This window comes from Haliotis rubra, unplaced genomic scaffold, assembly GCF_003918875.1.
Source record: "Haliotis rubra isolate DU_JTF1 unplaced genomic scaffold, ASM391887v1 Scf138, whole genome shotgun sequence".
Classification (NCBI taxonomy): domain Eukaryota; kingdom Metazoa; phylum Mollusca; class Gastropoda; order Lepetellida; family Haliotidae; genus Haliotis; species Haliotis rubra.
The window spans coordinates 479,377-494,637 of NW_025765314.1; the positions used below are offsets into that span (position 1 = coordinate 479,377).

Here is a 15,261-nt window from a genome sequence, read left to right on the forward strand (position 1 = left end):
TTATCAAGTCAGTATTTGTAGTTGATACTGTTTGGTTTGGTGTAAATATTTACATTAAAAGACTATCCTTCAGACATCGCTTTGCTGTACGTCGTCTTGTCCACATGTCCAAATCGTGACTATCCCCAGAGGAATATCATCCGACTATCACCTACCCTCATTATTCCTAATTGAAATCCAGCCCTAAAGTATTGTACATCGAGAAAACACACACAGACGTGTGCAATATTCCAACAAAATGTAAAATTCTTTACGAAAAAAGATACCTTGGGTTATTGTTTAAAGCAGTTTTCCATGAGTGAACATTTGAAATTTTGTATTGAGAACAGTCGATAAACTTTAAAATGTGATGCTAGAGTACCCATCAACAACAGGCGTGTTTACTGAGCAACAGCTTTGCATGAATATAATATTTTACATGTTTATTGATTATTCGAATGCAAAATGCAACATGTTGTATACCTTGCTATATTAACAGACCAATAATTACTGGTGACATGACGGTGACAGGTGACGGTCTGTGTCACTGATCTAAGCTTGTGGAGAGGATGAGGGTTGTTCCAAGAATCCTTGAATGTGAAGGATTTAAACAATGTCCGATTGAGCAGTATCGTGTACACTCTCGTATCTAGAGATACTAACTCATTACTGACAGTAACTTCATGTAACATTATGTCTTTTATGAATGTCATTTATAGCTTTGTAAACCACCGAGGATGTATTTTAACATTTGAAGTATACCGACTGTCTGCATTCTCAATAATGAGGTGGCTAATGACAATGTAATGATACCAATGGGGTAAATTGGATTAAGAAACTTTAACTGTACATCAGGACGTGACATGGGTCGCCTGTAAATCCAAGCTGAATATACAAACTAAAGAGTATTTTCAAGAAGAAAGCCTTATGTGATACATATGATGCAGTCGGAATCGCTGTAAACAGCTCTGACTGGTTCTGTTGCTACATGGAGGGGAATGAACATACTGGAACTTGGCGTTCACAATGGCTTCCGTCTCTGTGTTCTTGTCGTATCTGTCCAGCGTCTGGTACTGTGTCACCTGCTTCATCGCCTCCTTGGAGTAGCCTGCAACATCAGCAACACAGTCAGCATAGTCTAGTCTTTCACTTTGTTACATCACAGTTATCTGGAACTATTACGTCAGTGTGGCCTTGGAGATTTCTTTTGGTTATTTCTTGATCTTTGAAGAAGCCGACCCAATTTTTCACAAATATAGAAGATATTATAAACACCCTCATTTACTCTTCTCGGGGCTCTTACACGCTTTCTGGAAAAATGAAACCCCGACACCGGAGGGGAAATAACTCTTTAACATAGGGTTCAAAGGAAAGATTTCAGGTAGCATATGTTCATTAAGGACTTAATTGTCCAGATTCCTGCAGACACAGGATTCAGCCAGCCATGCATTACCTACTGTCTCTATCATTGCTCGTATTGACTATGTAAAACATGACCATGAATCGCACACACCCTTTTCCTTGTCCTTGGGGAAGGGGAAGTCGTGTCGGCCGTCAAGGAGGTTGAGGAGCGGAGGCAGGAGTTGCAGAACGTCTTCAAGGTCAAGGTAGTAGCCGAACTTCACAAGATGGTACAGCAATCTCAGCACCTGTGAGATAAGGGTTCTTTAATGGCACAGGTGTATCATACGGAACTCATGGAGCTATCCTACACATCAGTGGGTGTCAACAAGTGAGAATCACTAGCTTAGCTCCATATATCCTTTGAAATATATATCTATTAAAACTTTGACATTCAAATCCTCTACTGTCGACCTCGTCTGAACGAAATGCAAAAGCAACTATCCGATATTCTGTCAGTACTAACAATAAGCGTGAAGTGAGTGACACTTCCGGTGGAGATTTAGAACCAATGCCTTGGACCATTAACACGAGGCATCCAACAATGAGGGAGTATGGGTTTAGTTTATTGTGAGCATATTCCAGCAATATCACGACATGGGGCTTTCAGAAATGGGTTTCACACGTTGTATCCATCATGGGGAATCGAACACAGGCCTTCGGTATGACGAGCGGGCGATTAAAATTGCATAACAAAAATGTGATATATATCATTCCTCATTATCAATGATATTTTTACAGGTTTACTGTATAGAAAATACATCACTCTTCACGTACCATTCCTTACTCCGGAAATTTGTTAATTCAAATTCGATTCATTTGTACTATAGGGAGGAAGGGAGTATGTTTGTTGGTTGTGCAATAGAGGCATATGATTTGTTTGTATTTATTAATGTGGAGTATGTATTGCATGTAAAACTGATCAACATTAATAATCCCCTTCTATGTTGTGATTATATCTACTTTAAGAGAAAATCCTACTGTAGTATACATATACTTTAAAACCAAACACGGTATTCATCCTGTAGTTCATAGTCCTGAGAGTATGACAATGAGCAGGATAAACAAATATATCTTCATGAAATAATCTCAGACCTCATAATCCGCACTTTGCAAACAGTTTACTTAGCAGTTGGAGGTGTACCTGTTCGACGAGCATGTTGTGTCCGATGTCCGAGGCGATCATACAGGTATTTTGGGACAGAAACTCTGCGATCCAGTCTCTCAACACAGGGAAGATAGCGACCAGCTCCTTCACAACCTAGGACATACATATACACCTTTAGAACAGTGGACGAAACACAGCATACAATGATCGTCAAAACCAGTTTTTGTATTACTTGAGATATTCTTACTTTGCCGATCTCGTTTTAAACAAACATAAGCAACCATATTAGAAAAGCCTTTGGTCTTTCTTGTAAGTAACGTAATGAGTGGCTCTGTTGTGGAAAGTGCAGCGAAACGCTTTGTAGAGTTGTGTATCTTAATCACACCATCGGTTGATGCCAAACAAACGCCCCTATTATGGTGCTTTGTTTTAGTGCAATGCACCGTACAGGTACTAGAGGGCTAAACCCACGTTTTAAACATCTGATCTTCATCATTGTAGGTGACCATCATGCTAACACCTGATATACACGCCCTTGTATGACGTGAATGCCTTTCAGAGCGATGTTAAAGCCTAATTTACTCACTCACTCTAAGTGACCATCATGCTATCAGCTGATAAACACGCCCTTGTATGACGTGAATGCCTTTCAGAGCGATGTTAAACCCTAATTTACTCACTCACTCTAAGTGACCATCATGCTAACACCTGATATACACGCCCTTGTATGACGTGAATGCCTTTCAGAGCGATGTTAAAGCCTAATTTACTCACTCACTCTAAGTGACCACCATGCTATCAGCTGATAAACACGCCCTTGTATGACGTGAATGCCTTTCAGAGCGATGTTAAACCCTAATTTACTCACTCACTCTAAGTGACCGTATAATCACACAATTCCGATTCTATTTACATGAAAGCTGTTCAGTGGAGGACAGCCCTAAGTCATTAGGTCAACATTCATTTAATCTGAAGGGCGCGTGTAATCATCTGCACAGACCAACGTGTTGTATGCTCCAGATCGGACTCTTTCACTAACCGACTTCAGTGCAAACCAGAACGGTTCCAACTGACAGTTAGTCAATGAACAGACATTATCCCATTGGAACAACTGTTGGTCTGGGCGATCAGAGGCACGGCCCTTGGATAATTACGTTGTGTTATATCCCAGTATACACTTGAGCTACATGGTGCGGTCTACCGAGCATTCTGTCATTGATAAGTGTTTGTAACACGAATATGATCGTTAAACATGCACTTCACGATTAGTCTCCGTACGTCCACATAGCACGTTAATTAAAACGGTTTCTTTGATTTATACACAGTTGCAGCGCATTGGCCCTCCACCGATGAAGCCAAGCACACATGACTTATTTCATCAATACAATGCGTTTCACGGCGGTTATTGTGATCAAACACATCATTATCACACTGAGCGGAGATCAAATTACGGGTTGGTACTGTCAATATGGACTATGTTGGCCAAATGTACGAGAAGCATTAGACAGTTCATATCGTGAATAGTCCTAAATTTATACTCAATCTGACATGCGAACACAATCCTCATAATACCACAGCCCAGGCTGTCCCTACTTTGAAGTTGAGGAATTCATCGTCTCTCAATTTTTGTAATCGGTAACTTAAACCTGAGTCAAAAGCGTTTTATTACCTTTCGTTGAGAATAATAGAACTTACGTTTTAATGGAAAACAAACAAAGCCGTCTTTTAATATCGTCGGGAAATATTTGTTTAACACCATAAATACGCTGAAGCATAATAACAGTGATGTATGGGATGGCTTGGGGCCATATCAAGTTAATTCAAAGCATGTATTGACCTCCTTTGTGCTATCTCAGTGCTGGAAGCCGTTATAGTTCACTCAATATAAATGTTAGGATTCGAACTGCCAGATGGACAAATACTCGAATATCTAAGCAGGACTTGGTTTCTTTTTGTAATACATTTTTTATCACATTACTATATTTATTTACGCGTAAATTTGGCCTTACTGGATTTCGATTTTTGCTTTTCAAAATTTAGTCTGATGACGGGAAAGCTATAAATAATATACTGTTTGTGAGATATTTGTGCATATTGCCACCGCACCCAACTGACAACGTTAATTAGGTAACTATATACTAGGACCCGAACAATACTAGTGAAGTAGATCTGCTTCCATGTTTCTTTGACAGCATTGCGTCTATCGTTTCATAATAATATCACAGGCTGAGTATGTTACAATTTCAGATCACATCTGCAGTATTTCAGCCATATCGTGGTTAAAAACTACATCTGAAGTACGAGTGTGAATATATTATTAAATAATATTTTGATGTCTTAACATTAGTTTTACCCTTCTCTTTAACACTTGGTTTCATCGTCGATTTTCAATGATCAATTCATATATTTTCCATGACTATTTTACCAACAGAATAGCTTTCAGTGTACAATCAAGACAGTGTTTTCTGGCCATGGTGTTTTATATAATACCAGTAGTTTTAATGAATCTCTTCTCCGGTATGACCACAGATGGGCATACTGATAGAAACACTTACAAAGTCGCCTTGGCTTTTTTCCTCGTCCTTGGAACCGACGTAGTCGTAGACGAAGCAGATGTTTGGATGATCTAGCACCGAGTAGTTGTTACCAACGTCCACGAACAAACCTGGGATGAAATGTGAGAGCAGATTGTAACACAAATTTCTTCCATGTTCATTTAATGAGTCTTTAATGATTTACAATTTGGGCTTGGGGTGATTGTTGTCTTGGAAGTCCAAAGGCTCCTTGTTAATACTACTGGATCTTCTAAATATGGGTGGGGTGGTCCGGTTTGAAAGAGTGTTGGAATCAGAAATCCGCATACATAATCAGTATTGCTGTCTCAGAAGAATTGAACAGACACATACTTTATCAGTATTGGTTTCTCCGAAGAACTGAACAGACATATACATTATCAGTACTGGCATGTCAGAAGAACTGGAACTGAACAGACACATACTTTATCAGTATTGGTTTCTCAGAAGAACTGGACTGACGCAAACGTTTATGGTTATTGACTATCATAGAAGAACTGGACTGACGCATACTTTATCAGTATTGGTATCTCAGAAGAACTGGACAGACACATACTTTATCAGTATTGGTTTCTCAGAAGACCTGGACAGACACATACTTTATCAGTATTGGTTTCTCAGAAGAACTGGACTGACGCAAACGTTTATGGTTATTGATTACCACAGAAGAACTGGACTGAAAATACGCGATGTTTTATTTGTCAAATAATTTAACATTTGATTCAACCAGGAATATACAGAATCTAACCTGGGTGTTTGGCGTCTAGAACCAAAGCTTTAATTGCTACGTCACGGCATAGTAATCGCCATTGAATCAACACTTAATTTACAACGCGCTTATATACTACCGACGCATATTTTACCAAATTCAAATTACAAACCTATCAACACGTAGGAATGCGATTTTCGTCTGTAAAGAATGGAGCCATAAAAACAAAACCCAATCAAACGATGAATCGCCTCTCTCTATTAAAGATAATGACTTTGTGCCTTAAAAGAATGAGTGCAAAAATATAATGTGAAAAATTATTGATTTGATATAAAGTTACATCATAATATTTCATGAAATCAAATTTTTCGTACAGAATTATGTCTGCATGCCTAGGAACTAGTCTCAAACTTGGGGCAATAATTAATCACCTTCTGCCCAACATCATAGAATTTGAAAACTAATTCAATCACTCATATCAGCAGGACCTACCTACACGATGGGGAAATTAATCGACTGGAAATTTGATTTTCTGATGGACATGTAAATTTGTTATTGACAGATGCAAGATAGATTTCATGGGGGGAACTGTTTGATTTACTCTGGTTGATTTCACCAGATGAAACTGACGGGCTTTTTATGTGACAAGAGCGAGTGATCAGCAATCTTGTTAATTACACCAAAGTGGCAGCGGGCATAGATAGGCGAAATAACAAAACACTGCACCAGCATCTTGGATAAAAATCAATTTTACAATAGCCCGTAGCGGGAAATATGAGATAGTATCACGGAATACAGCCATTGTCTAATGGGATTAGAGCGCGAGTCGGAGTACCAGGCCTGTAAGGGGCCTCACATGTGGTAATAGTGGTCAGAACGGGTTTCCATACATTACTGATCCAGGCAAAGTGTTAATTTGTTCTAAGAAACCTTGATAAGCGGAGATATGCAAGATACGTGTCTCAAGTCTTCTTGCAAAGCTGTTATGTTCTTAATGTCGATGACAGATAGTGGATGGGAGGGAAGGGATGGAGACTCAAGCAGACATACATGTTCAGTTCAACATGTTACAGCTATTTACACACAAAAACAAATGAATAATAATAGGATCACTCGAATCACTATGTTTAATCTGTAAAACATAATACTACTAATTTTGATAATAATACCGTCAGATCACATCAAAACGATCATAACATTAAGCTCTCTATCTTTTGGTAATCTCAACATCATTTACAGTACTTTGGGATTTCCTTAAGCTCGAAACATAAAAATTACGAATGGTTACTAGTATTTTGTTTTAAATACGGTTAAAGATACCCGGATATGTCATCGCTATGGTATTACTGTTGTTCTTTTGTAACTAAATTACAAGTATGGACCTGATAAAACGTGTTGAATTTGTAGCAACGCATGGGCACATTTACATCATTGAGACATACTTATATAACAATCGACATTGCAACAAAAGAACACCAAATGTTACTCGCAGATCGAAAACTCTGTCTGTGAAACCTTTTGGCTGTCTGTTTCCAGCACACGCGAACACATCCACAGAAGTTCCCATCAACAACAAACAAATACGCCCCGACTGATGATCGGACAGAAAGCAGGTACCCTTGTAATTATCTGGGCACGAAACGAGAGGGCAGATGGCCGTATAGGGCTGGAGCAGGACTATTGACATCATCATAAAGAACAGAGTAGGCCCACAGTCACTCAAGAAAACGCCATCATATCTGGCAGCGTATATCCATCCAGGTCGAATTAATCATCATGAAATATGCGCTGATAGACTATAACGTTATGTGGAGGATGATGAGAAGGACATTTTGTCATGGGGAAGATAATGTTCGTGGCCGACTACCTTTCGTTGATGTACATTAATGTTTCTTATCTGTTCACAGTTGCCATAGTTTTTATAACACTAATCCTCATTGTTATCTCGGCTAATTTTGTGAATGCCTTTAGAAAAAGGTACGTATTTCACCGTGTGGGTGTTTTGGCAATATGGGATTGAATTAAGATTACGATGCTGAATGGTAAACTTGGCTACATCTGGCTCTTATCTTCATCTTATCCTTCCACATTTGTGGAAAGGCTTCATTGTGATAATGTTTTCATTTCTTCTCTGTAACCTGTTTTGTCGGAGAAGTGATACACAGAAGTAAACACCACCCACACAGAAATCCATCCTCCAGTGCCAGTTAAAAAATGTCCACCTATAAGTTCCACATCCAACAGCAAAGCTGTTCTTATTGCAAAAGACGTAACGCAGATATGCGCTTCAGGAATTCAGTGAAACCTCATCACTTTGACTTAACGTCGGCTCTCGGGAACTGTGGCATTAGATGTACAAATATACACCAGAGTCCACTTGCACAAAGCGATGTTAGCGCTACAACGATCCTAAGATTATGTTGGAGAATGGGAGTTACAATCAGTTAATTTTGATCATTGATGACTTATATATAACTTACTGTTATTAAATACAGTCACAATTTTTTTCAAATTCAATTTTTAATAAGGTAAAGCTCAAGTTTTGTGTTTGGGGTTTCATGGAACTACTGAGCAGGGCTTAGATTTTCGAAGCTCTCTTAGCGCTAAGACAGTCGTAAGTGCCATACATTTAACATTAAGTTACGACTATCTTAGCGCTAAGAGAGCTTCGAAAATCTAGGCTCTGGCCCCGTTTCACAAATCTCACTGTCGTAAGTCTATGATGCAGTATATGACAGTTGTAGCACTGGGATAGCTTTGTGTCACAGGGCCTATAATTTACCACCAGTATCCTTGAAGACAGATGATTGTGCATTTCCTATCAAGTACGGATACAATTTCATCTTCCCTTGACAATTGGAAGTCTGTGTTTTGTAGTCCGGTCATTGCTTATTCAAAATAGAGTACTGTCTTAATAAACATTCTCACTTATTTGTTTCAGGTGTCGCCCAAAACACATTCCCACCCCGTGTCAAGAGTACGACACGTGATCAATCTCTGTTTCCTTGGATTTGTATCACGTGCACCTAAACATAACTAAACATGCTCGTAGAATCTCCACTAAGAAATAATACACAGAATGCACGAGAGCCATTGTAAAGTAACACCTGCAGCAAGATGTTCTCACTTGGCAAGATAACACGTTTCATTGCTTGTATGTCTTCTCAGAGAAAAGAGAAAAAGAGGTTTGCTGTTTTTTTGACGACAGTAACTATAGTTTCTGAGAGACGAGAATGTTTCTTCACCCAAGAGGAAAGACATAATGAAACGTAAACTATATGTGCGATTTTTAAAATGTCGATTTTCTTTCTGCTCATTGCTTAGGTAACAGGTGCGATGCCAGATCGCTGACGTGTGGTTGCATAGTTGCAGTATTGACGTCCACACGCACGTGTTTATTTCAACACATTTCTTAAGGATTGGCACAAAGTAAAATAAGTAATAGGTATATGGCTAGACGGTGCACAGCCGCGAAACAGAAAAAACAGACGATGACGTTATGGTGGAGCCAGAAGAAGACACACAAACGGGTGTAGTGTTCCCAGCATGCTGGAGGTGGATGGTTCATATATATGATGTTCTGAGTGCAAGCCTGTGCTTTTGTTGGTACAGTGGGGAACACTATCTCAGGTAAATAGGTTTATGTCAACCGCATGTCAAACATATCAGAACGTCTTGCCATTTGAAACATGATCCTGTATACTGCCACTTTCGATAATATTCAAAGCATAGACCAAGACGGAGGTATGAAGTGCTTCATACTATATATTCCAATGTGGTTTCGAACACTTGAGGTTGGTATGAGACAACGATTTAGCCACTGATTTCAAATCGTTTAGTAAAACAAATATTTTAAGGCTACGTGATGTTTAGGCCAAAAGATGACATCCACAAGGTGGACTGAGTAAGGTCAAACATTTGAGAAACCATGTGAACAAAAAGCTGATATGAACCAAACTTCTGAAGACATGTTCTTCAAATTCAGCCGCGTTTTGCATGTGTTGAACAGAGGTTAAAATACACATTTGTTATTTGTGAGGTGACAGGTCTTTACTAAAGAGTCAACATGCATGTGATGTGCAGGCATACAACTGTTATCTTACTGGTGGTGAGGTCGCAGTATTTGGCTCTGATGGCGTCAGGTAGGATGTCCGAGCCAATGGACAGGAAGGTTTCCTCCCAGGTGAGATAGCGTAGCTCCTTTGTGATGATGTTGATGGCGAAGTCGTTCCTGCCCTGTCAACAGAAAACACGAGACGTAGTCCAACACAAAGGTGGAACTAAATAGCTGGTACCAGTTTATACCCTGTGAATGTTGGGTAACCATCCCGGAATACAAAGGTAAATGACGACAAACCAATGACGGACAGCAAGAAAACCTTTATGTCCATTTAGTTTTTACGCCTTGCATGTTCGAGATGAAATGAGTGAGAGACACAAACATGCCAATCATGACACATCAAATGTCAGCGTGACCAACTTGAGTTTAGGGGAAAAGAAATTTGAATGATATTTCAAGTAATCCCATGGTCTCTGGTTATCAGATCAGTTTGTTCAGTATTATTAATGAACATAAAACACTGTGTCTCAGCATATTGCATTTAGGAACGGGAATGTTGATACAAAATACATCTGAATCTTTCGAACACATTCACCGTAATCGTCACTGAAACGTTTGGTAGTTATTGTGTATCCTTTTTATCGATTCTGTCAAACATAAGGTCTTTGAAAATAAATGAAGAGGTCTATTAAAAGGTTCTATTAAACAGTTCTATCAAAAATTAGTTCTGTTGATCGACACAGCGAAATCGAAAATCAGTCGGCCCCAAGAGCCCATTTACAAAATGGTATTCACAACAAATAATTGTTAACTCAAGATTATATACTGAAACATAATTTCAGCGTTGGAGTCCTGGGTACAGCTATAGTGGAACTAGGAATATCATTTGGAACAATTAACACCAACAGGGCATAAACCAATCAGTGGTCGCATATATTTCATTGCGACAAACCGATTTCCATAAAAAGACATTTTTTTGCATCACAAAAAAGCGAAAAGATCCTTTCAATAAAATGATTTTTTTTTGCATTACAAAAAACCCACCAGGGGCTACCACTACACACTTCATTGGAGACGTCCCAATTTATGGATAATGCGGTACCCCTTGAGATTATGACTTTGAGTGTCATTATTCATATACGATGACCTGCATTACCTAAACACCCACTCCTATACAATAAGACAAATAAATGAGGTGACCGAGATATTTACTGGAACACTATTTCCATATCATGAAATTAGAACACGAAGTACTATCTCTCTTCCAACACAACCCACCGAATTGAATGTTTGACGACAACAAACCAGTGTCTTCATGGCATATTTGAACAAGAACTTAGTCAAATATTGTTTGGGGTATAACCCCATAGGCAACAAATGTCAATTTCAATTTTTCAGTAGTATCTTGAGGCGTATTTATTTACTCTCTGATAATAGCTTCTGTCTATGCATAACGCGCTAGTGGGACAATGTTATTATACAATTATACGACCAGGGAGAACAGATCTGCAACACCGTATTCACGAGAATTGTTCATTTCATTGTAGTGCGTGCTTTTGAATATTCGAGCTGATGGGATATTGATAAACCTCGCATATACACACACTATCTAGCCGTTCAGCAGAAGGCTTGAGACCAGGGGAATATGAAGGATCAATCTTTCTTTATCAATGTGTCGGTGTTAAAGATAATAACCGTTTTGTTGGAATATGTGTAAGGCAATCTTTGGCGGGAAGTGTTCTAACCAATGCCAAATATTGACGTAGAGTCGGAATGAAGCTGTGTCAGTTTACAGAATAGTTTATTGTGAATGGACGTTGCACCAAGGTGGCACTACGTGTGGTTATGGTTTAAGGAATATAAACACTTGGTATGTCGAAATATGATTGGAATGAGTGAGTGAGTAGGTTATTGTTTTTAATGTACCGATATAAGTCATATCAAGTTTGTAAACGGCCAAACCAAATGTACAAACGTCACTGCTTATTACAGTGTACTTCCTTGGCACGTCATGGGCACGTCACTTTTTGCCAGAAATTCATTGTATCAGGCATGTAAAATCACGTATGGTATCTGTGTTGAACAGATCAGCATTGAATATAATCATTTCTTGTTATTTCAACGTTTACCAGTATCAGAAATGTTTGCTTTCTTTTGCTCGGCAGGTTACAAGAGGGCGGGAGAAACGGAATGAACTGTACATACGGCGTCTTCTCACGCCAGTAGAGTCTCTCTGTCAGTTTATACTTATATGCAGCATTATCCCTTATGTTCCGTAGTTTGTATTGATAAAATACATTGTGAACACACCCCTTCCCACAGCACACATGGACCCACATATATACCTATGTTGTTATACTTATATGCAGCATTATCCCTTATGTTCCGTAGTTTGTATTGATATAATACATTGTGAACACACCCCTTCCCACAGAACACATGGACCCACATATAGACCTATGTTGTTATACTTACATAGCAGAGCGCCTTGTACAGATCCAACTGGTGGATGAGGAAGTCGTGAGTGTCCTTGTCATACACAGCAGACTCTTCCTGGAGACAGAACAGAGCATTGGGTGAGTGAGTTGGGTTTATACTTTGTTGACACCTACCATCATGGACATGGTGCTGACAGACAGAATCATAACACGTCGAATATGGGATTCGAACCTACGATAAAAATGAATAAGAGGGGCAACTCTGCACAGCAAACAACGACAAATAGCGTCTGGACAGGCATCACACTTCATGCTACGTAAGTGGGTTTGTGATATATATCAGTATAATGTCGTATACATTAAGCTATATGATTGTGATCCATCGGGACTATGTTGGAAACATAAGCTATAAGATTGTGATCCATCGGGACTATGTTGGAAACATAAGCTATACGATTGTGATATATCGGGACTGTGTCGTATACATTTAGCTATATGATTGTGATAAATCGGGACTATGTTGGAAACATAAGCTATAAGATTGTGATCCATCGGGACTGTGTTGGAAACATAAGCTATACGATTGTGATATATCGGGACTGTGTCGTATACATTTAGCTATATGATTGTGATCCATCGGGACTATGTTGGAAACATAAGCTATAAGATTGTGATCCATCGGGACTGTGTTGGAAACATTTAGCTATATGATTGTGATCCATCGGGACTATGTTGGAAACATAAGCTATAAGATTGTGATATATCGGGACTATGTTGGAAACATAAGCTATAAGATTGTGATATATCGGGACTATGTTGGAAACATAAAGCTATAAGATTGTGATAAATCGGGACTATGTTGGAAACATAAGCTATAAGATTGTGATCCATCGGGACTATGTTGGAAACATAAGCTATAAGATTGTGATCCATCGGGACTATGTTGGAAACATAAACTATAAGATTGTGATCCATCGGGACTATGTTGGAAACATAAGCTATATGATTGTGATATATCAGTACAATGTTGGAAATGTTACGTGTAAGATAACTGTATATCAAGGAAATGTTAAGTTGAAAACAGATATTCCTGAACAACACCCACACACATACACAATATAACCCAAGAAAGCAGTGTAACCATCTTGACGTTACTGAAGGATAGCACAAAACGAACGCCATTAACAGTGTAAATCAGTGTAAAGGACGGGCCTGCGACAGCTCGGACTGACACCGGGGTCGACGTGATCCTCCACGGATGCAGCGAGATGGCCACAAACTGATGAATCTGTGGGGCGTTACGCCCAACAATGTTATATCACAATCCTGGTCTATTGACAGACTGGGCTGTGCCAGATTGAAGCTTCGCGAATTATTTTCTCCTTTGCTGCTGGCTATAACGACCCGGTTATGAATAATGGTTTCACAATGTCAAATTAACGATTACTAGGCGAATGGAATAAAATAAGGTATGCGTTCATTAACATTTAAAAAAATATTATTGTTTGGCGTAAATGAAAAGGGATTCTATCGTGAAACTGATTAAACAGTTTACAATAAGCAGCAACGTGAGGTGCGTCTGACCTCTTGTCCTACTTCCATATTCCAACTTCAACCATATCCTCTGAACAACGCTGTCGTGCGTAACATGTTTTTTTATATCTTGAATCGATTCTTCAATATTGTGTGTTCCTCATTTGGCAAAGAAGCATTTTCCGAATATAAGACCAAACAACAGCCAGTGGGAACATGAACGTTGAGCGAAGCACAGCTGGGATTAAACCTTCACTGACTGTTAAAGAAAGTGAGCTAGATGATACTAACTAACGCACACTAGGTAACACGTCCTGGCAACACCTGTTTTATGAAAAACTGTTTCAACTTACATCAACAAACTCATGAAGCGCCACCCACGTCTTTCCGGCAGTTGTTGAAATGTACAGGATGTTGGGTTGACGGTTGATGTCCTGGCCCCTGGCGGTCAGGTAGGCTCCGTGCTGGACAATGACCACATGAGTATATTCATCAAGTAGAAAATACTAAAAACATTTCGAGTTGATTAACGCTCCAGAGAAAAAAAGTGTCGAAACTGAACTAAAAGGTCGATAAAGACTTATGGTCGATAAAGACTCCCTGGTTGTGTGAAGTTACATTGTGTTCAAAAACGTCGTGGAATATTTGGAAATGTTTCAAATTCTTTCTTTCTTTTGTCTTTTCAAGAAGTGCAAATACCATTGCTTTAACGTGACTCAGGGTACAACGTCATAACGATTGACTTGAAAAAGAGTCACAGTTGACCATAGTGAGTGAGTTTAGTTTTACGCCGCTTTTAGCAATATTCGAGCAATATCACGGCGGGGCACACCAGAAATGGGCTTCATGACCAGTCTAGCGTTATTATCAGGATCTACTGTGCAGATTTGGTACCTGTTTCTTCTGCAGCCATCTCTCCACGATGTATGATTGGTTGTTGGGAATGGCTACGAAGTCGCACACACACAGCACGTGCAGCAGATCAAGGAACCGGTGATTCTGTAATTCATGATATATACCCATGGGAAATAATAAAGGGACAATATTTAAACATATTGTAAAAAAACATACTTCATGTCAAGAAAGTATTAAATGTGTCTGATGTTTTCATCACTTTTAGTTTATTACGGAATTACGTACCAAACACGTCTCCTTTATCCTTTTTCTGTTCATTATCATGTTAACACTTTCAGCATATAAAATGTGTATCATTTATATTTTGTTATGACTGTTTTGTGAACATTGCTTTACCTGTGTGTTTTCAAGTAACCCAACAAACTCGTCGATCTGCGAATGCGTGATCCTGTCAACGATCTTCCTCTTGTCTCTGATCAGCTCCACAATCATCTGAGCCACATTCAGGCCGATCCCACCCTGGGAGGAAACGTGGACCAGATGTACTATACATTTATCTAACAATGTACTATATAACGCGGGGGAAACTGACACCTCGGTAGGTT

The 15,261-nt window shown here is 39.2% G+C and overlaps 1 protein-coding gene and 1 long non-coding RNA gene across 2 annotated transcripts in view; one reads left to right on the top strand and one right to left on the bottom strand.

Annotated features, from left to right (window-relative positions):
• Window positions 1–15,261, bottom strand: part of LOC124268403 (inositol 1,4,5-trisphosphate receptor type 3-like) — a 162,395-nt gene that overhangs the window by 43,866 nt on the left and 103,268 nt on the right. The window contains 9 exon segments of the mRNA XM_046703374.1: window positions 988–1,087; window positions 1,493–1,628; window positions 2,525–2,641; window positions 5,044–5,153; window positions 9,874–10,006; window positions 12,306–12,383; window positions 14,155–14,265; window positions 14,696–14,800; window positions 15,053–15,175. Coding sequence (XP_046559330.1) covers window positions 988–1,087; window positions 1,493–1,628; window positions 2,525–2,641; window positions 5,044–5,153; window positions 9,874–10,006; window positions 12,306–12,383; window positions 14,155–14,265; window positions 14,696–14,800; window positions 15,053–15,175 — 1,013 coding nt within the window.
• Window positions 9,308–15,178, top strand: LOC124268405. Its single transcript, XR_006896268.1, has 4 exons — window positions 9,308–9,400; window positions 11,996–12,065; window positions 12,310–12,406; window positions 15,068–15,178. It is a non-coding gene; the product is annotated as an uncharacterized LOC124268405 (long non-coding RNA).